We start from the raw sequence: 21,701 nt of genomic DNA on the forward strand, positions 1-21,701 counted from the left end.
GTCTTAGGCACACGTCAGACTGTCGCTTCTGTCTTCTGGCTGGCGTGTGTTGCCGCAGTTGCAGTTGCTGTTGCTTTGTTGCAAGTTGGCGTTGGTATTGTTGCTGTTGTAGTTGGTGCTGCTGCTGCTGTTGCCGCTATTGTTGTTGATTGTGGCATTTTGATTGATTTCTTTTGACTTTTGGCAGCAATCGCAAATATTTGGTAATCCTCAGCCCAAGCCAGACAACAAGACGCGCTTCATCAGCAATTTTAATGCATACGTTAACGTATTTTAACACCTTGGAATTGGCATCGCTTGCGTTGACTATTTTTGGTATTTTAATGCCAGCTTTACCAGCAGCCACAACTTTCTACCACCACAAACAGACGCTGATAGAGTTGAAAGAGTTGACTACAAGCTCCGATGGATTATGGGCTATTCTCTTTCGTGCGTGTGGAGTATTTTTCTTTTTTGAAAAGTTGTTCAAGCAAATTGACCATAAACTTGATTTCTGTGCACATTCAGCGACAATTTGTCAAAAATTCTGGCAGTCTTGCAACACAGCGGCTCACTCGCTGACTCGAGTATTAAGGTCAACGTCAGTGTTTAATTGAACACCTGGACGACCACGCGGACCACGATGACGCGGTCACCAGGCCACCAGATTGGTCAGCCAGCCAGCGTCTGTCTGAATCTGAATCTGAGTCTGAGTCATGCGATTGGTTCCAAGGTAAGGGCAAGACTTTTGCATTTCAGAGCTTTAATAAATTCCTGCATATTATTATGCACTCGGTTTTGCATGCGAAAATCAACAACCCAAATGAAACATTTCAAAATCCTTTCATTCTTGTTTTAATTACTTTGAGTTTTAACGAATTACTCGTATTTGAAAGGTTTGAAAAATTGTTGTTGACATTGATATTTGTCTCTTGAGGAATTTCTCGTCCCGTATTTCTCGCAGGTGTTGCTGCTTGTTGCCTGAATTTACCATAATTTTGGTTTCTTCTTTTGTGGTTGCCCCTCAATTCGGTGGCTGAAATGAGTTTTCGTGCCATTCGTCGTGATGTTGCGGTGACTGCGGTGCCTGACAGCCAATTTGCATATAGTTATACCCGCTACTTATAGGGTAGAAGGCAGACAGAAGAAGGTATCTCGAAACCTATAAGCACCTACTTAATGGGGGTCTTTGTAGCTTTTGGTCTGGTATATTTTGCATACCAAATATAGCATTCTTACATGTGTAGTATTTTTATGGTATATTAATTTGGTATAGTAGTATATGCAGTATTTTTGTGGTATTTAATTCGGTATATTTTAAAATTTAAAACGGTATATTTTGAATGTAATACTATATCAATATACAAAATAAATTCTTTAGTATATTTTCAGTATTTTTGCGGTATATTAAGTTAGTATATTTTAAAATGAATACCGCACTATTTTGCTTTTATTCGATATGAGTAGCGGGTATCTCACAGTCGAGCACACTATAGCAATATACAAAATATATCATTTAGTATATTTTCAGTATATTTGTGGTATATTAATTTAGTATATTTTAAAATGAATACCCCACTATTTCGCTTTTATTCGATATGAGATTACATATATACCATATCAATATACAAAATATATACTTTAGTATATTTTCAGTATTTTTGCGGTATATTAATTTAGTATATTTTAAAATGAATACCGCACTATTCTGCTTTTATTCGATATGAGTATCTCACAGTCGAGCACACTCGACTTTCTTGTTTTATATACCACAAAGAGAGGCAACAACAATGACTTTTCTGTGGCTTCTACAAGTGATTCAGACACACATTGACGTAGAACCACAGCAACTCAATGCCAAACACGATCAGTGCCAAAAGCAACACCGCGCCACACAATCCCCAAACCTGCCGAAAGTCCTGCACGCCCAGCGCGCGCATCTCGAGGGGCACGCTATGATCCTTGAGCTGCATGCGACCCGCTTCCACCATGTCGTAAAGACTGTATTGCAGCCAGCGCAAGAGCAATCCCGACTGCTGAGTCCGCATTATGTAGTGCTTCAGTGCCTCCTTGTAGATGGAATCCTCGGCCATCAACATGCTGTCTGGACCGCTGCCAGTCAAACAGAGATCGGAGTAGCGAAAGAGCGGACGTTGAAAGTGTCGCTGCTGCTCCTCTAGAATGTACCACTTGGTGGAGGATATGCTGTAGGCCCAGCTCGTGTTTAAGGTTGTTCGCATCCGGAAGAACTCACTCAGATTGCTAGTCAGCCGAAAGGCAGCCGCATATCTGGCGCGAAAATCGTTGTCCAGTATATCAAACTCTGCTCGCAGCCCAAAGACATGCAAACCTGATGCAATCAAATCATCGAAACTCTTGATGAGCGACAGCTGTGGACGTGTTACCATCAAATGGAACAGTTGAGCCAGGCACAGACAGACCACAAAAAGTCCAAGGAATCTAACAGATAGGCGTAGGCAACGCCACATGGGAAATCGATCGACTGCGCTGCCAAGCGATAGGCAGAAGCAGCCAAAGGTAATCAGAAGTAAAGCCAAAGTCTTTGTCTCCAGTATGTGCTCGAACATGGCATCTCTTCGAATGGGTCGCTCCAAGGGTAACATGATGCACCAACTGGCCATGAACACTGGATACGAATACTGAGATCCCCTACTTGAATTGAGTGAATAAGATTGTCAAATATCCATAAGATACATTTGCTTACCGTTGATAAAAGTTCTGTGAGGCCTGCACAGTAAGTAGCCCAAAGTCAACGCTGCCATTCCGCGTGAACTCCAGCATGTGTGGCTCAGATAAAAGTCTTCCTGGTGGCCAAGTCGGATGCACTGGAGTCATCTTGGCACCTAGACTGTCGCCAAAGGCTTTGATGAAGTGCCACAAGAAGCCTGTGAGACGCGTCTTGCCATTCGCATCGCGATAGAGTATTGTGTTTGGTTCTGAGTAATCATGCATGGCGAGCAATTCAAAGCCGTTGAGGTTTGTCACCTGTTTGGGAAAGAGCTCAAATGTGGCTCCCGATAACAGTCGCTGAATCATGTTAAACTTGGGAAACACTTTGAAGCTGTAGAGCGTGAGTGGGAGTTGCGAGTTCTGAAAATACAATGCCACGTTGAGCATGTTTTCTTGCCGAAAATACTTTAAGATATTCAAGGCTAAAGAGTCCATATTTGAAGAGTTCTTTAAGCTTGTCAATTCGATGATCACTCGCACATCTTTTAAATGCTCGAGAGTCTCCGATAATCCCATGAGTTCTATAGAGTAATCTTTCTCACTCAAACAAGCCAGTAGCCAAAATTCGTTGTTGTAGTTTTTTTGCAGTGAGAAATAAGGCTGCCAGCTATGCCATACCCACTGCGGCTGATCCGTAAAGTTGTGCTGCTGAAACCAGCTCCAGTTGCACTCATGACCAGCTGGATTGAAGTAGAAGATGCTTCGGTTTCCAATGGCCTGTAAGACCAAGGCGTAAAGGGAATATAACTCGGAAACAAAGCTCTCGCTGCCATTGTACCACATGATGTAAGCTGGAAGTGTAGAAAAGAAATGAGTTTTTAAACGAGTATAGAAATACTTCAAGTCTTAAACAAATAATAACGTTTGTTTACAAGTCAAAGTTCATTTTGAAGTTCTTTATGTGGCTAATAAAATTTAATGAACGAATCCCTCAGAGATAGAGCCGCGATTGACGTTGGTCAAGCAGCTGCGGAGAAAGTTACATGAACCGCTCCCAACTCAATTTTGGGGTCAGCATGCAAAATTTTGTTGAAATTTGAGTGTCGACCTTCGCAGATGCTGCCGCTGCTGAGGAAACAGTTTCTTAAATAATTTGCGGCAAATTACGAGCATAAACGATTCGCGGGCCTGAGAAATAGTGTCAGCAGTCTCCAGTTCCAGTGACACCAAGCGCACGATTACGATTCCAAATTGTCTCACATGTCGTGCGATGCAGCCATCTCGGGTTCTGGAGCTTATCCAGCAGCCTCTCGCAGCCTCGCATCCAGCCCACGGTCACGGCCACATAATTTATGGATCGTGTTGTGAGAAATTTGTCAACAGATCGTGGCGCCATAAATTGTTTTTTTATTTTGCTCAACTTGTACGCCAATTGTCTCTCTCAATGCTTAGAAATATGGGTTCTAAAAAGTAAATACTGCAAGCTGCAATCTATTATGATTTCTCTAGAGTCATTTAGACATTTCAGTTGTCGATTGTCAGACATAATGGACTCTATATAGTTTATATGCCCTGTAAGAGTGATACATAGAAGTTGTATTCCTCGAAATTTTACACTAAACACATAAGAAAGCTACATTTGGACATTTCAGTTGTTGACTGTCAGACATAAAGGTCTATATACTTCAGTACGAAGCAGTTGTATTCCTTGAAATTTTACATTGAAAATCTTGCATAAAGTTGCATTCTTTTACAACTATTCAAAAATGGCACCTGGTAGAAATTCTCTATAGTCGAATCGTGCTGACAAGGTAAATGCCAAGTTCTTCGTTTTATGCTAATCAGGCGCGTTGAGAAGGATCAACACTCGACACTCCTCACAATTTGTTAGCTGATACTTGTTTGCGAGTGTTTTACATAATGCGGTTGATTTTCTAGTGATTTCTTCGCTTGCTGCTCATTTCTCTGGCTGAAATGAGTCGAGCCTTTGCGGTAGCTTCTTCCCTAGGCGATTTGCATTTGGCTTTTGTCTACACTGCGTGCCAAGGTGTTAAGCAGCAGTCGTGATAACTTGTGAATTATTTACTTACAAAGAAAGAGAACTGATTCGCGACTAACTTCGACAAGAAACAAAGTACAACAAACTTCTCGCATGTCGAAGCTAACAAGCATGACTAATTGACAGCAGAAGTTCCCCGAAAAGGGTTCCTAACTCAACTTAATTGATGCTATCGAAGCGTAAATTAACATAAATTGGTTCTACAAAATATTGCGCATACGACACGTGATTGTTCTAGTGGTAATATTCCCATTAGGACTCACCCTCCAAGCAAAAGGGGTGCGGCTGACTAAAGTGTGGCATCAGCATTTTTAAGGACTGACTTGCAACTTTTTGTAGTAGCCAACAATTAGGTAAAGAGCCGAAAAGCAAAAGTTTACGACTTGGGCAATTGCTGTTTGCGTTTGACCTGTCACCAGACTGCCCCAAACATTGCCCAGTTGCTGTTTAAGATATTGTTGTCGCTGTTGTTGCTGTTATTCGTTGGCTGCCCACTTGACTGGGGCGCACACACAAAGAGCAAGCGTGTCGACAATGGTCAAATGTTTAGGCCAAAGTGAAGATGCAGCTGCTGGGATCGCGAGACCGAAAGCCACGACCACGAGACACTTGCATACAATGAATTGTTTGTCTTCGCTTTGGGGGGCACCCAAAGACCCCCACACACACATACAAACACATAGGAGAAGAGACACCCACATGGCTTAAGCTTTGACTCGGTACAAGACTGGCAGCAATGTCCATGTCCATGTCCATGTCATCATCATCATCATCATCATTGTTGTTGTTGTGGTTGTATCTGTTGTTGTCGTCTTGTTTGTAGCCTCAACTGCAGCCAAGTCTGTCCACTTGGTTGGCTGGCACTTGTTTTATCGTCATTTTACAAGCATTTTTCATAAATTACAGTTTATTGTTGTTTGATAAACGGCCAGCGGTGGGCGCTACTTGTATTTTGTATTTTGTGTGTCCAACCACAGCCGCAACAACAGCAACGGCAACGGCACGCAAATAAAACTCAAAACAAGAAATTATTGTAGCTTTTATTGTATGATCGTCGTTGGCGTCGTCGTCTTCGTCGTCGTCTGCTGCTGTTGCTGTTGCCACAGGTTGCTTCACTTGCTTCAGCTTGATAAGTTAAGCGTTGACATCTTTATGTCCGTGTGTGGGCACTAAACAACCAAACAAACCCAGCATCATCATCGTCATAATCATTACCAAGCATCATCATTATCGGCAGCTTGAGTTGACCACGAAGAAGCCATCATAAAAATCAAATAAACAAATGCGTGTACAATTTAGGGTTGACTCCGACTCCGTCTCTGTCTCTGACTCGCGACTCTCATGACAATTATAAATTCATGATGCACTTTTTACGAGCATGAGAACATTTTTATACATGCACCTCCACACTTACCCACACACACACACTCACACTCACACTCACGCACGCGGAGTAACTGTAACGAGCGCGCAGTAAAGTTTCTTTTGAGCGAGTTTTAAAGAGCATAACCCCAATTAAACTCGTAACCCGCAACAACAGGTGCGACCAACAATTTGAGTTCTATTCGAAATGCTAAAGAAATAAATCAATCAATGGAAATTTGCACACATTAAAGGTTTGGCATGCCAATTTAATGATCAAAACAAAGACATAAAAGTGTCGCTACAGATTAAAGTTCAATTTCCCAGAACAAAGAATTGATGAATAAAAGTTCTGAGAAGAAAATTAATTGCCGTAAAGCCTTAATTAATTATGATTAAAGTTTAGTTTGAAAGAAGGCCTATAAATTGTCTTCAGTCGAGTGTTGGTGCCACCCTCGTTTTACGTGCCACACTCTAGGCAAAAGTTATCCGTTCTGTGATTTACGAGACCACGAATTGGCCCCGAGGGCGGCAACGCGCAAATTACGAATGCAAAAATGTACGAGTCGAGTGCGGCAATATTTGCATAATTTTATGGCCACAAATTCCACTTAAACAACTTAATTAGATTGGCAAAAGTAAAAAGGCTTATTTGAATGCACTTAAATAAACAAAAAATGGAGAGCATGTCCCTTCGGGCCGTTGCACTTTGATTTATTTGACTTTGGCGTTTACCAAAAGCGCCATTTTGGTAACAAGCTCCAACTCCAGCTCCAACTGACTAGCTACTCTACTCTGACTGTCTAAGATTAAACTGGCTGCGACAAGTAAGAAAGCTAGAGATGAGTAAGCTCAACTGTGTGATACCCGTTATCTAGTTTCCATAAAAGCAAATCATATTAAGCTTGAGACATACCAAATAACTACACCGAAAAAATACTAGAAACATACCAAAACATACTATTATGATCAAAATATACTAAAATATTCTACTACATTTAAAATATACCAAGAATGTATATTAAATTAAATAATAATAATAAATAATTAAAATAAAATAAGAAATTTATATTCTTTATAATTCAAAATCATTGTTAAATTAAAAAATACTGAAATATACCAAAAGTTATATTTTGTATATCGATATACTGAAATATACATTACATATATACCGAATATAGACGAACACGGCTATATCACCTCGGCTGCTCAAGAATATGTATATGATACACAATAAAATATATTATTGTATAAATATTTGGTATATCAATAAACTATTGCATTAAAAATATACAATATATAGACGGACTTGACTACATCGCCTCATCTTTTGATGCTGATCAAGAACATATACTTTATGGAATCGAAGATTCAGCAACTTAAATTTTCTAGCACAATATCATAATACCCTTCTATCCTATGGGTAGCGGGTATAAAAATGCAACGCCCGCCTGCTTTGCTGCTAAGCTGAATGCTGGCCCGAAACGCGTTCGTCTCTAATGGCCGCTAATCTAGTTAACAGTTTTTCAATTATAGACGATTTTGTGCAGCTGATAATAAATGCGATAAAACATATTTCTGGGCAGCGCCAATCCGATTACATCAGAGACAGAGGCAGAGACAAAGCAGTGAGAGACGGGGCGTATTGCGGTTGCAAATGTCAAAATAATTTGCTTTTGGCATTAGCTTTGTGCCTTGTTATCTTGACCAGTTCGGGGCTTGAGGCGTTAATTGATTTAGTGCTCGAATCGTTAAAACAAAGCATTATTAATGTCCAGATTTGGGGAGGTTGATATCATTACAGGGCCGCCCTTTGATGTTATACTTAGATCGCTAATTTGCAATCCGGTGGCCAGATAAAAGTCGGGTAATAAAATTGCGTTTGCGTATTGAGAAATCGCCACGTGGCGATGCCAGAAGCAACAACAAGAAATAAAATTAATGAGCTTAGACCTCGACATGGACAACAAAAAATAATGCAGGAGAAATAAAAGACAAAAAAATGCGCTGCACCGCTAACCCAGTTCAAGTGGCTTGGAAATGTCAGTAAGGCATTTTTTGATAAATGTGCCAAGCGGCGACGTTTCTATGCCAAACGAAAACGAAAATGAAAATGTTTATGTATGCCCCTCCCGAAAGGTTGCCGTCACAGCAGTCGTCATCGTCATCGTCGTCGTCGTCTTAGACGGAGTTGCAGTCACAGTCACATCATAATGATGCCCTCAATCCGTGGCGAGACCTTCCTTAGCCAAGTCGTGCGCCGTCAACAAGGAATATGTCAGAGGCTGAAGCGAAAAGACCTCAACGGTTGCTGGCTCGACGTGTGCCTGCTTAGCAAACATTGTCTGCTTGGCGGAAAAGTCAGCTTTTTGACGAGAAGTCACAAATGTTGCAAATGTGTTTGCTGCTTTACATATTTTTCACTCTATCTGCAGTTCTGTCTCTCTGTCTCTGTCTCTCTCTCCCACTCGGCAAGCGTGACAGCTTTGGGCCATCAAATTGCAAACTAATGTCGAAAAATGCGGCAACAACTTGGCCAATCGCACATATCCAGCGCCTCAGGGTGCTTCTTTTTTTTTTTGTTTTCGACTGCGCCAAATTTCAAAACTCTGCGCCCCAGAACTCGCCATTTACTACACAGCGACTAGAGTCGATCGACTACCAGTCAATAAAATTACAAATGGCCCTCGTTAAATTGAACTATTTTCGCATTTTACAATCATTGTTGCTGTGTTTAGTATATAGTATCTGTGTTTAGTTTTTTTGTGGAACGCTCCACTGACTTACCGCATTCGAGTCTGTTTCTGCTTCTGTTGTAATGAAGCCCATTTGATGCTAATTAAAATACTTACTACCGGGCGTGGTGTGTTTTCATGCAGTTGTAATTAATTTAATTGCCACTGACTGCCTCTGGTCAGGCTAAAGTTGCATAATTTTCGCCATTTGCGCTTTTGTGTTGTGTTGCAGATAATTTGATGTAGCAGCAATAGCAAATATGCATATATAATAAATACTTATTATAAATGCACAAAGCAGTTGCTCCATTTTCGACTATCGTTCTTTTTGGAATATCATTAATTCGGATGAGAGAATAGACATTGCCCCCATTATTTTAATTAATCGACTTTGCTAAATGTTAAATGAAGCTCTGTGTGCAATTTCAACAGCTATTAACGTGTTGCACAGTTAATGTTATCAACTCGCACACAACTCACACACAAAAATGTTGCACTTGAGCACGCTGTTGTTGTTGTGTTTGTTTTGGGCCAGGTCATGATGCCAACAACTGTCAAGCTGAAGCGTCTGAAATGTATCTGCCATGTGTGCGATTACAATTACAAAACCGAGGAGAGGAGCTGAGTGAGTATCTCAGCAGTTTGTAGTTTGCAGTTTGCAGTTTACAGTGCTTTTCACCGAGTTGGAGTTTGAATAAGAAGAAACCAGGAAGTCTATGACAATTATAAATCATCTTTGCCTTGGCAAATTCAACAGCTGTCATGATGAGCACTTGAATCTTGCCAACTTCAGACAGCAATAAACAGTTGCTCATTACACAAAACACCCACCCAAAAAGCGAGTAAGTAAATGGGGTAAGCACAAACTTAAGCGTTGAGCTAAATGAACATCAACTCAGCAGCAAAGCAAACACGAAGCACCAACAACAACAACAACAGCAACATCAACAATAACACGAGCAGCACTTACTTGTTGTACTCAGTACTCAGTCAGAGCCTCGAGCTGGGCGTTGCAAGTGCTATTTGCTTTGGGGCCAAGGAAGCTAACTGGATTTTATGCCGTGGACTCGACGCAAACATAAAACACAAAATAAAGATTTGACCGCCCGCAACCCACTGTCAAAAATTTCTATTTCTATTCGTTTGGTTTCTTTTCGTTTCGTTATTTTTTTTTCGGACATGCAGCAAAAAGGCAAAAGGTTCTTTTAGATTAGAAAAGCGTGTGCTTGTAATTTCTTCCTCTTCTCAAGCATTTTCACATGTTGCAGCGTCATAAAGCCGAGACTGAGAGCGAGACCGGGTCGTCGTGTCGTAGTTTTAGTTGTAGTTGTTGCGTCTATTAAAATGCTATTTTGACTGGAGTAGTTTAGTTGAACAACCGCGCCGCAGCGGCAGCGGCAGCATCGTCATCCATTCGAGTGCTGCGAGTGCTGAAAAGCATTTTTATGTTTATGTTCTCGTGGCGTCAAGTGCCGCTGCTGCCGCCGTCATGCATCGAGCCACAAAAACGTTAGAAAATTTGCGCACCAAAGCGGCCAAAGCCCAAACAAGAACAATGTTGATGATAATAGTAACAACAACCAACCAGCAGCAACAACAACAACAACAGCAGCAACCACTCTCAACTCAACAGACAACTGCGCGGCGTGCAAATAATGCAATTTGTGCAATGCGCCTGCTCAAACGTGGGAGTCGCAGTCGGAGTCAGAGTCGGAGTCGCAGTTGCAGTTGCAGTTTCAAGTCGGAGATGGAGACGGAGTCGGAGTTGATGCCGCCGCCATGGGGCTTAGTTTGACTTTGCTGCTCATTTTAGTAGCTTCCCCACTGAGCTACCTCAGTCAAAGCGCCTACACTGCCCGAAGAGGCGCATCTTTGGAATTACTATTTATATTTTATTTGTAGTGCGAGTAACGTTAAATAAACATCAATTTGAATGACATATTTACGACAATAATGCATTATCGTAAAGTGAAAACAGGCAATTATTTATACAATTTTAGTTTTTTTCAACAAATTTGACTTAACAATCATCGTAAAACTTTACTGTAAGACTTTAATATTTTCCTAATTATCTGTTTATTATAAATGATAGTAAACAAGTAAGAAGACAGCTGCAGTCGACTGTGCTTGACAGTAAAATACCCACTAAAAAGCGGCATTTTTCTTCAAATATACCAAATTAATATGAAGATAATATACTTAAATTCAGTGCAAACCGCATATGGTATATTTATAAACTACTACCTTAAATTATACCTAATACAACAAAAATATACTAAATTATATACCGAAAAATACTAAAAATACCACGATTTATTTTTTGAATATCACAATTATATTAAAAATATACTTGATGTACACTGATTTAATTTTAAGAATAGGCAACTTTCATATACTGAAAAAATACTAGAAATACCACAAACTATATTTGGTATATCTATATACAATCACATTAAAATATACCCTAAATACATATACTTAAATATACCGAAAGGTATATTTATTTGGTATATTTATATAACTATCTATATCTATATATTATTATAACTTATCACATTCAAAATATGGCCTACAGTACAAAGGCAGACAGTTATAATACTACCCATGGTATGAAGATGTGAAAATTAAAAAATTAAATTAAGGAAGTTTTTTTTAAATATACTGCAATTTAATATTTTAATTGTGAAACGTAATAAAATAAGGATTTAAATTAAAGAAAATATAATACTTATAATTAACATTGCAAATTACATTTAATATGCTATAAATACTGTCTAATTTCTTCGAGTGTAGCGACTGTCAGTCACTTAGTCGTCGCTGTAATGTGGCCGCTGTTGATTGCATTCTTCGTTGACTGCTGCTGCGGTGGCTGCTACACCGGTGGCAGCAACTGCGACTGCGGATGTGGATGCCACTGGCACTGCCAGAAAACAAATAAGTGCATTTAGTGTTTAACAAATGTTGCGCTCTTGCGCTGATGGCGCTGTTGATAAGCGCAAGCAAAATGAATTAACAGCAATGAGACTTGACGATGACAATTTGCTGATTCTACGCTGCTCGCTTGATCAAGTTGAAGACGACAGACAGTTGATTCATTAGTTTTCCAATTAATTGCAGATTACAAACTGCAAACACAATTAATCAATATTAAGTTTGCAATCACAGCTCAGCTCAGCTGTGCTTTGATAAGACTTTGTGCCAACTTTGTTGGTGCTCCTAAACACAGCTTGATGTCTCGTGTTGCAGGTAGAACCGAATGGGTTAATGGCAGTCCCAGTTTTGCTGTACAGAAATCGACGAGCCATAAAAACGAAAATATTGCAACGCCCACGTCAGCTCAAAATTTCACCTAGTTGAGGTGCATGCAACACATAGCCAGAGTAGCTGTTGCTTTAGCTGTTGCTGTTGTTGGAGTAGCGGCAGCTGGACAGCCAAGTGGATGTAGAGCAAGATCCGCTTGCAGTCCTCGACGCAGTTGGAGTTGACGCCGCGGGCAGATAAATGTGCAGCATGCGGCATGCGGCATGCAGTGTGCGGCATGCGCGGGTGTTTTGCCACATAGAGTTTCATTTAAATTAAATTAGAGACGCCAACTCTCTAACTGTAACAATGAGTGATGTACGCACTAAAAGCTGACAGCCAATAGCCAATGGCAATCGCGATGACGATGACGATGACGACGAAGATGACGATGGCCATGGCCATGGCAATGGCAATGCGTGGGCATAAATCAGACGAGAGAGCAACGTTGGCAAAGCGAGGACTCGTTAAAGTCGCCAATTGCAATTAGCAATTGAGCAGGAATTGTGGCTGCTGCTGCCGTTTGCTGCTCACCTGCTAATGATACCCACAATCGTTATGAATTGCGATTGCAGCAATCGGAATGGGAATCGTAATCGCAATAGCTTTGGCATGCCATCGAGGACGCCCACACGATGTCGCCATAACAGGCTAGAAGACTAGAAGACTAGACGACTCTCGACTCTTGGCTCGATGACTAGTTTGCTCGTATCCAGTTGGCAGTGTCAAGTAATTCGTCATGGCATGTGGCAAGTCGCAATAGTTCCCGCTTAGTCCGGCTACAGTTCCGTTTGCATGCAAATTAGAACAAGCTGGAGAGCAGAAAAGAAAAAAAAAAAACCAACACGGCTGCTGACAGCGCTGACAAACGGATTTGGCATGCACCTGTTTCAAGTCTCGGTTGCGGTCTCTGACCCCACAGCACACGGCACTCGGTGACTTTCACAGCTTTCGAGCTGTTGGCTGCTGCTGGCAAAGACCGGGAGAGACTAGGCGACTTTCAAGTTCAAAGACAAATGGTCGCGCATTCGATTCGATTTACTTTTAATTTATAATTTGGCAAACCTTTTGAACTCGAGACAGCATTGAGAAAAATGAAATTGTCGATGGGCCGACTGTGCAATTTGTGGTTGCAATTTCATTTCGAATTCAGTTCCGCATCATTGGCAGCAGCATTGGCCAGTGGCGGAGCAGCGAACAGTGAGTAATAAAAGTAAAATACTGCAAATAAAATCAGGTCAAATGGGGCACCACAATGGGTAGCACGTAGAGCTGGAAAGACCATTAGGCCAAATCTGGCTGCCAATTGTGGCGATCCTTTCTAGTCAGTGGGATTGACTGACATTGACCCTGCCTGCCTGCATTTAAATCGCCGCTTAATTGACTTTTGTATGCTGAGTGGTTGCTGGTTGCTGCCTTGCTGCCTTTGTGGTTGCTGCTGCAACGTATCCCCACAGGCACTTGCTGCCACAGTTGTGCCGTTGTCAAGGCAACGTGGACAAGACATCAATCATCACTAAATTAAAAAAAACATTTAAGATTCCTGCATGAGGGAAATGTTAGATGCAACAGCAACAGCAACCAGAAGAACATCTCATAAATAATGCAGAAGCAACATGCAGCTACGAAATGTCACATTAAACTCGCGATATTAAAGCTGAAAAGCAGATGACACCAAAATCATGTTAGGCGGCACTTGAATGAGTATCAAACGGCAGCTGCCATAAACACACAAACACGCCGTCAACGTGTCGACGACGCGGCTCGAAAGGTGCAGCAGCAACCAAGCTGGAGCAGGAGCAACAACCACAACCACAACCACAGTCGCCGCCAGTCGACAGTCGTTTTACACTTGTCGCCGGCATTGACCAAAGTTGGCAATTGCCGCGCCACTTTTATGTGGTGGCCTCCGCCTGGGGAACAGCGGATGCATCAAAAACCTCGCTAGGTGCAAACGCCGCACGTCAATTGCTGTATTAGAAGACAGTCCCAGACCCAAGCACAGACACAGTCCCAGTCGAAGTCGAAGTCTCATTCGCAGTCCAATTCGAACTGCGATCCCAATCCCAAGACCCATCCCAGCAGCGACCAAACAAGTTGTCATTGGCGCGTTATTTATGACAATGTTCAGAGATGTTTCTGTTTCTGTTTTTATACCCGCTATCCATTGGGTCGAAGGGTATTATAACTTAGTGTATGCAACGGGCAGAAGGATTTTTTGTTTTTTAAGAAATACTTTTGTGTGGGCTGATAATCTAGTATATTTTGCACTCTATGGTATATTTTAAATGTGGTTCTATATCAATATACCAAATATTACCTTTGGTATACAATCTACAATTTAGTATTAGTTGTATTCTTTGGTATATTTTGAATGCAGTACTATGTCAATATATCAAATATAGCATTCTTTTGGTTTATTTGAAAATGTAAAATGTAAAATTTCGAATGTGGCACAATATCAATATACCAAATATAGCCTGTGGTACGTTTTAGGTTATTTGCGGTATATTAATTTGGTATATTTTTAAGTAAAATTACATATTTTATATTATATATCAAATATAATATTCGGTATATTTTTTAGTATTTCTTCGACATATTAATTTGGTATATTTTAAATTTAAAATGATATATTTTATATTATATACCAAATATTTGGTATATTTTTAGTATTTTTGTGTTATATTAATTTGGTATATTTTAAAATTAATATCGTACCGTTATGCTTTTATTCACAATAGGTAGCAGGTATCTCACAGTCGAGCACACCCGCCTGTAGCTTTCTTACTTGTTGTGTTTGTCTTGGTCTCAGTCGCAGTCTCAGCTCTCTTTCCCTTTGCTGCCCCAAAAAACTGTTATGTTAATGCTAAGTTTGAGTCTGTCTTGCTTTCTACCACCCCTTGCAACAACAGCAACAGCAACCACAAAAACAACAACAACAACTGACAGCGCTGCTGCATTCAAGTGTCCGTCAATTGGCATCGTTAATAGAGTTCGAGTTCGCGTCGCGTTCGAGTTGCGATCGGAGTTGGAGTTGGAGTTGGAGTTCGTGCCGCTGACCAAATGCGGCGGGCGTGTGACAATTAAATTGTCAAGCGCAGGCCTTTGACATTGACGCGTGGCAAGTGTCAGCTTGTTGTTGCTGTTGTTGGCGTTGCGCGTTGCACGTTGCACGATGTGTTGTGGCATGTGCAACGCTTCGAAGGAAGGCGCACTTTTCAATTATGATTTTAATCAACAGCCAACTTCGAGCAACAGCTTTATTCGTTCTTTTTTCGTTTCTCACAAGAAAATTGGCAATTCTTTTTACTTTTTTTTTTGTTGTGCGCTGATAAATGAGCCTTGATATGATTCAGTTCGAACAAGTCGAAAGGCGTTGCGGCATTACCTGCGAAATTATGCCATAAACAAGAACAACAACCAAAAAAAGTTTGAGCTTTTTGGCTAATAAAATTCACATAATTTTATTCAATTTCTTATCAGCCAAATGGCCACGAGGCTGCTTAAGTTCTCTCTCTCTTAACAGATCTTTGCTTTTGCTCTTCAGGTCGTTGAATCGTCGTGTCGCTCACGCTCTCTCTCTCTCTCGCTTCAACGACTGCGCAGTTGCTGCGCTGCTTTCCAGTGACGTCGCCGAAACCTCTTTTTATTGGTCAAAAGCTGATCGGCAACTGATAGCGCAGCTGTGTTGGAAATGAACCGCTAGGTCAGACAGCAGCGAGCTGGAACTGGAAAACTCACCAACGAAATTCAACAACGTCAACTCGAAGAGAGACGGAGAGAGCGAAACAAGCTGAGAGAGAATAGCGATCGTCGATAAACGAAGCAACGAACGACGCTGGCAGAGAGACTGAGACTGATCGCAGCCAGCTCAACAGGTTTTTTGCGTTTTAGCGGCTTTTTGTTTTTGTTGTATTTTTTTTGCCGTTGCTCCGTTCGTATGTTCGGCTCCTCGGCTCAGAGCAGCGACTCAATCGTTGCCTGGCTGTTGCCTGTTTGTGGTTGCTGCTGTTGATGTTGTTGTTGTTGTTGTTGCTGGACTGTATTACTCGGTCAGTCGGTCTTTGAGAGGTTGTTGCTATTTTAGCCACTTTTTTTTTTGCTTGCTTTGCTGCGCTTCGTTGGTGTTTTGCAACTTGTTGTTGTTGCTTTTGTTGTTGTGACTGTTGCTGCTGCACCGGCAACAGCAACGGCAATTGCACTCAACGGCTGCCGCTGCTGTCGCTGCCTCAGCTGCTGTTGCTGCTGCGGCGACGACGACTTCGGCTCGAAGCTCGAGCTGCTTGCAATTTTCATCCTCTTGCAGTTTCTGTGCGACTTTCTTGCGGGACTGTTTAAACTTTTTGCGGGTTGCGCGCGTTGCAAACACAAAAAGCGAACAACTTGATTGTTTTTCCTCCTCTTCAACACACACACGAGTTTTGCGGAGTCGCGTGCGCGCGTTTCAATTGCGTTTTGCGTGCGTTTTGTGTGCGTTTTTGTTGCCGAGGGAAATACTCTTCATACTCGTATGCAAGCAGCTGCAGCTGAGGCTTTGAAATCAGTTTTATGTTTAGCTGCTGCTCTAAGCCAAATCACTCATAAAAAATACTAAAAACAGCAACAGTAAAAAGCAATTCAAAGCTGCCATAAAATCAAAATGATCCAAGTATATGCATTCATTTTGTGTTGTATGTAATTAAATATGTATGTACATGGGATATGCCCTTCGTTAAGCTACCAAATGTACATAACACTCTATATATGCATATACATATACTATATCTAAAGTTATATGTATAGAGTAGTATAATCAAAAGAGACAAACTCGTTTCCATCAACGGCAACGCGCAGTAACAAATATAAAACAAATTAAATTAAATTAATTTTAATTGCCGCCAAAAGATCACATAAAAAGCGTGCAGTTAAAAGAAAAATATCAGCAAATTAATTATATTGTATATAGAAAAACATGATGCGATAAAAAAGTTTACGATTTAAAAATAAAAAAAAGTTTATACACACAACAACAAAGCAGAAAACAACAGAAGCGATAACGCAACAGGCGCGCTCTAAACAAAAGACTTAGGCAACGAACTGGCTGCCGTTTTCTCGTGTTGCGAGTGTGTTGTGAGCCAGATAACGGTGCTTCGGTTCGGTTGATAGCAGCAACACAAACAACAACAACAAACAAAATGCAACAAGCAACAAACTAATTGACAAGTCAAATCCTGCCTGCCTGCCTGCCTCACTGTTGCAAGCTGGCAAACAGCTGGCATCAAACAAGGAAAAACACAAACAAAAACGAAACGAAACGAATCAAATCGAAAACGTAGTGAGGAGAAAAGCAAAACAATCGACGGACAACTCGTCGTCGTCTCCGTCATCGTCATCGTCGTGGCTTCAAATTCAACTTCAACTTTAATCAAATCACTGCCGAACGAACGAACGAACGACAATTGCAAGTGTGCCTCTTAATGTCTTGCCACAAAATAGCAAAGTAGAGAAAAAAAAAACCAAATAAATTTACATAAATATTTCACGTGCTGCTTTTTTGCAACATCCGTGTGTCCATAAAAACTTTCTGTGTGTTCTACGCGAATGTGAGTGCAAGTGTCTGTCTCCAAGAGAATACCTGCTAAATGCCATTGGCACAAAAGTTCAAATAATACTTAAAATAGAAAACAAATACAAAAGCAAAGGCAAAGAAAGAGAGTTTGCAGTGCGTTAATTGCGGTAAGTAATTGTTTTCAATTCGTTCAAAGTTATTATTTAGTTTTATGCGCCTTTAATTGCACTTTATGTGTGCAGCATCTCAGCATCTCAGCTCTTGACTTCAGATGCAAAATAGTCATTAAGAAGACAGCTTCGCAGATTCATCAATTAACAGGAGACGCAACAATTTCAATTACAATTAACAGACAGAAAACAGCTGCCTCCAATCTGAGAGTTGTTATTGGTGCGTTCGCGTTCGGCTATAAAACCGTTAGTTAAAACTTTACCACAGCCATTAATTGCAGTGATTTCAGAGCCAAACAGTGAGAGAGAGAGACAGAGAGAAAGAGACAAAACGGGCCACTTGGCTTTTAAGACTGACTATTTCCTAGCTTTATGTAAAACAAATCCAAAGAGCAACCGCAGCAGCTACTAACATACAATATAACAACCCGCGATTGGGGAGTACGCCATAATTACAAGTTCAGTTGAGCAATTTAAATAAAAACACTTCAACACTTTAACAATAGACGGAATCAACGTCGCCAGCAGCAACAGCAAACAGCTAAAGCTACAGCTGATTGTTAACTGTGATGCAATTTATTGGAAAAACGTTTTATTGCCATGCTTAATTGAAATTACATTTCAATATTTACACGCACAGCATGACTTATTTTTTTCAAATTGCAATCATTATTATTATTATTATAGAATTGTTTATTCTGTGACTTTCGTTTGGAAATTGGTTAAGCGGAAGTTATGTGTGATATTTCCCTGGCTATATTTTGCATTCGTTTTTATTTTTTGTATGCTTGAAAGACAATTAAAATGCACTAATTAAAGCAAAAGCAAAAGCAAAAAAAAAAAAAAACGTAAAATTAATCAACATTAAGGAAATTACATAAAAATACAAAATTGCAAATAAATATGCAAAGAATTATTTAATTCTCACAATTGCGAAACGCAAGTCACGAGATTCCAGATCCAATTGGGCGTGTACACATAAAGCGAATTAAATTAAATTTATTGTCAGCAGCAGCATCAATAACAGTAAGAACAGCAGCAACAGCAACAGCAGCAGCAACAACAACAAAAGTCGGCAATTGTTTAATTGCAATTGCTGACAAAGAAATTGCCGAGCGCGGCAAATGAGCTCAACAAGAAATGTGTTTTCTTGGTAACAGACTCAGCCTCAGCCGGAGTCGGAGTTGTTAATTGTGGGCCGGACTGCGATGGATGAGTCAACAAGAAATTTCCTTAATAGCCGTCTGTCTGGCTGCATTTTGTTTTTGTTGCTGTTGCTGTTGCTGTTGTTACCGTTGTCAAGTTTTTCTCGCTATGCTTTTTTAATTAATACTTTTTTCTGTCGCTGCCATAATTTATTAACTTTTTTTCGCTGCTGCTGCCGCTTTGTGTGCAATTATTGTGACTGATTCAAAGTGCTTCGCGCTACAAAGTAACGCGTTGCATTTGATTTGCTTTGCTTTGCCTGTAATTGTGCTCATTATGCCCGCTGCTTTTTTTTTGTGTTTAGTTCGCGTCATTACACATGTTGTCTAGGCAGCAGACACACTGTCTGTCTTTCTGTCTGTCTGTCATTTGCTGATCGTTTGCACACGTCCGTCAGTCAGTCAATCTTTCAGTCTGTGTTAGCTTTGATTTCCAGCTAAACGATGTTTTGCCCTTTTTGTCTATGTGTGTTTTATGAATCAATGACGCACTTTGGCTGACATTTGTTGCCAGCTTCTGATGTCATCGCCGTCATCGGCTGACAGCACTTTAAATGTCGCGCAATGAATGCAGTTTACACACACACACATAAACGATTCTAAGCAGCTAAGCAGCGGTGCTTCAAGTTTGCTGCCTAAGTCTTTTGTTTCGCCATTCAACGGAATTCCCGGAATATTTCGATTACGACAAGCAAACCAACTGTAATGAGCCATGCGCAAATATTTCGTCTATTATGCAACAAGCAACAAATCGATGAGCTAGCCAGAGTTGGTTGCTTGGTTGTTGGTTGGTTTCTTCGTTTTGTAGGCGCCAACACAATATGCATACATATTTTTTTTTATTTTGTTTGGCTCCTCTAAGCCAACTTCATGCCACAAATGTGAAGAGTTTTCACTAATTTCAAGTTGCTGCGAAACAAAACACGCGAGTGAAACAACAAAAACAACAACAACAGCAAACAACAAACAGCAAACAATCAACGTTGCTGCATAAATAAAAGTAAATTTAATGACAAGCAAAATATTTCTTGTCATGCCTATCAGATTACAAGATTTCTATATGAACTCGCAGATGACGCGCCTGTCTGTCTGCATACGAGTGTCTGAGTGTGTGTTAGTGTGTGTTAGTGTGTGTGTCGTTAAAACATGATTACTGGCGCTCACACACAAACAGAGTGCGACGAAGACACAGACAGAACCGTTAGTGTCATTTGAATGTGGTTGTTGGGTTGTTCAGAGTGTGTTATGATGCCTTCAAGTTGTCCCAGTCCGGAGTCCGACTCCGACTCCAACTCCAAGTCCGAGTCCCAGGCGTCAGCAAAACGGCGACATTGAGATTTTGATAAAAACCACTTCAAAGAGAACGCTCCTCGACTCTTTCTGGTGGATGTGCAAATCGCAGTTGTTTCGCCGGAATACAAGTTAAACTTTGCTTGTGGTTGTGGTTGTTAATCACAGTTAGACTTTTACACTAATTAAGTACTTGCAACAGTTTCCCATGATGAAAATATTAGTGAGAAAAGCTCTCTAGGCTCCGATTGCGATTGCCAATCATAATCAATTTCACACAAACAACGCATGAAATTGCTAATTGTGGCGGAAGGGCCCAACCCTAGGCCTAAGCCCCAAAATGAGAGGCCGATTGAATGCCTTTAGCACCAAAAATCGACAATTAAAATCGTAGCGAATTCCCAAACAACAAAGAAAATTTAATTACACCGCATGTGGCGACCCTTGAAACACACAAATCGAACACCAAAACAAAAAAAAAAGGGCAACAGTTTCGGGTCTGAGACCTTGATCGTCTGAGTCGTGTAATCAAGTGAGAAATTTCGTGGCCTAATGAATTTTTCTAGCCCTTTTAATTTAGCTACAAGCCAGAAAATGGGCGTAGTATTTCTTATTAAAATCCAAATCGGAATCTGAATCAAACTCATAATAATAATAATAATAATAATAATCGTGTAATGATGATGCCACCGCCATGGGATTCGAAAGGAGGTCGCAAAGGCTTTCCCAACATTAAATTGCTTTGCTCGAACTTCGAATGAATGAATGAATCAGAAAAGTAGAAAATCAGATGAGAATTAGACAAGTTTACGAACACTATAATTATCGATAAATACATGCAGATTGATAAGATGTGAATGCGAATGCGAATGCGCGAAATGATTAATAGATAATTGGCGAGCTTGTCGACATTAATTTACTGCATTTTGCGGATGTGCCAGCGACAGCTCTTAATTGTCAGCCGTGAAAAATTCGTGCAAATGGGGCTTCTCTATGTTCGTTAGCCAAATATGGCTTCATTTGCGAAACATCTTCGATTGGTTTCACTCACTTTGCATTCATAATTTGCAGCGACGCAATTTTTATACCCACTATAAAGTCTTTGGTATATTTCTTGTATTTGTATGGTATATTAATTTGGTATATTTTAAAAATTAAAAACGGTATATTTCAATATAACAAATAAATCCGTTGGTATATTTTTAGTATTTCTGTGGTATATTACTTTGGTGTATTTTAAAAATAAAAATGGTATAATTATATATACCAAATATATCCTTTGGTATATTTTTAGTATTTTTGGTATGTTAATTTGGTATATTTTAAAATTTAAAATGGTATATTTCGAATGTGGTAATT

The 21,701-nt window shown here is 40.4% G+C and overlaps 1 protein-coding gene across 1 annotated transcript; it reads right to left on the bottom strand.

Moving 5' to 3' along the window:
* Positions 1-1,787: 1,787 nt before the first annotated feature.
* Positions 1,788-4,066, bottom strand: LOC133836852 (uncharacterized). The gene is made up of 3 exons (XM_062267440.1): positions 3,931-4,066; positions 2,705-3,521; positions 1,788-2,652 (listed from the first exon to the last, which is right to left on the bottom strand). Exons 1-3 carry the CDS (start codon positions 4,064-4,066, stop codon positions 1,788-1,790), a joined length of 1,818 nt encoding a protein of 605 aa, XP_062123424.1.
* Positions 4,067-21,701: the final 17,635 nt, after the last annotated feature.

The sequence above is a fragment of the Drosophila sulfurigaster genome, chromosome 2R (assembly GCF_023558435.1).
Source record: "Drosophila sulfurigaster albostrigata strain 15112-1811.04 chromosome 2R, ASM2355843v2, whole genome shotgun sequence".
In the NCBI taxonomy this organism is placed as follows: Eukaryota; Metazoa; Arthropoda; class Insecta; order Diptera; family Drosophilidae; genus Drosophila; species Drosophila sulfurigaster.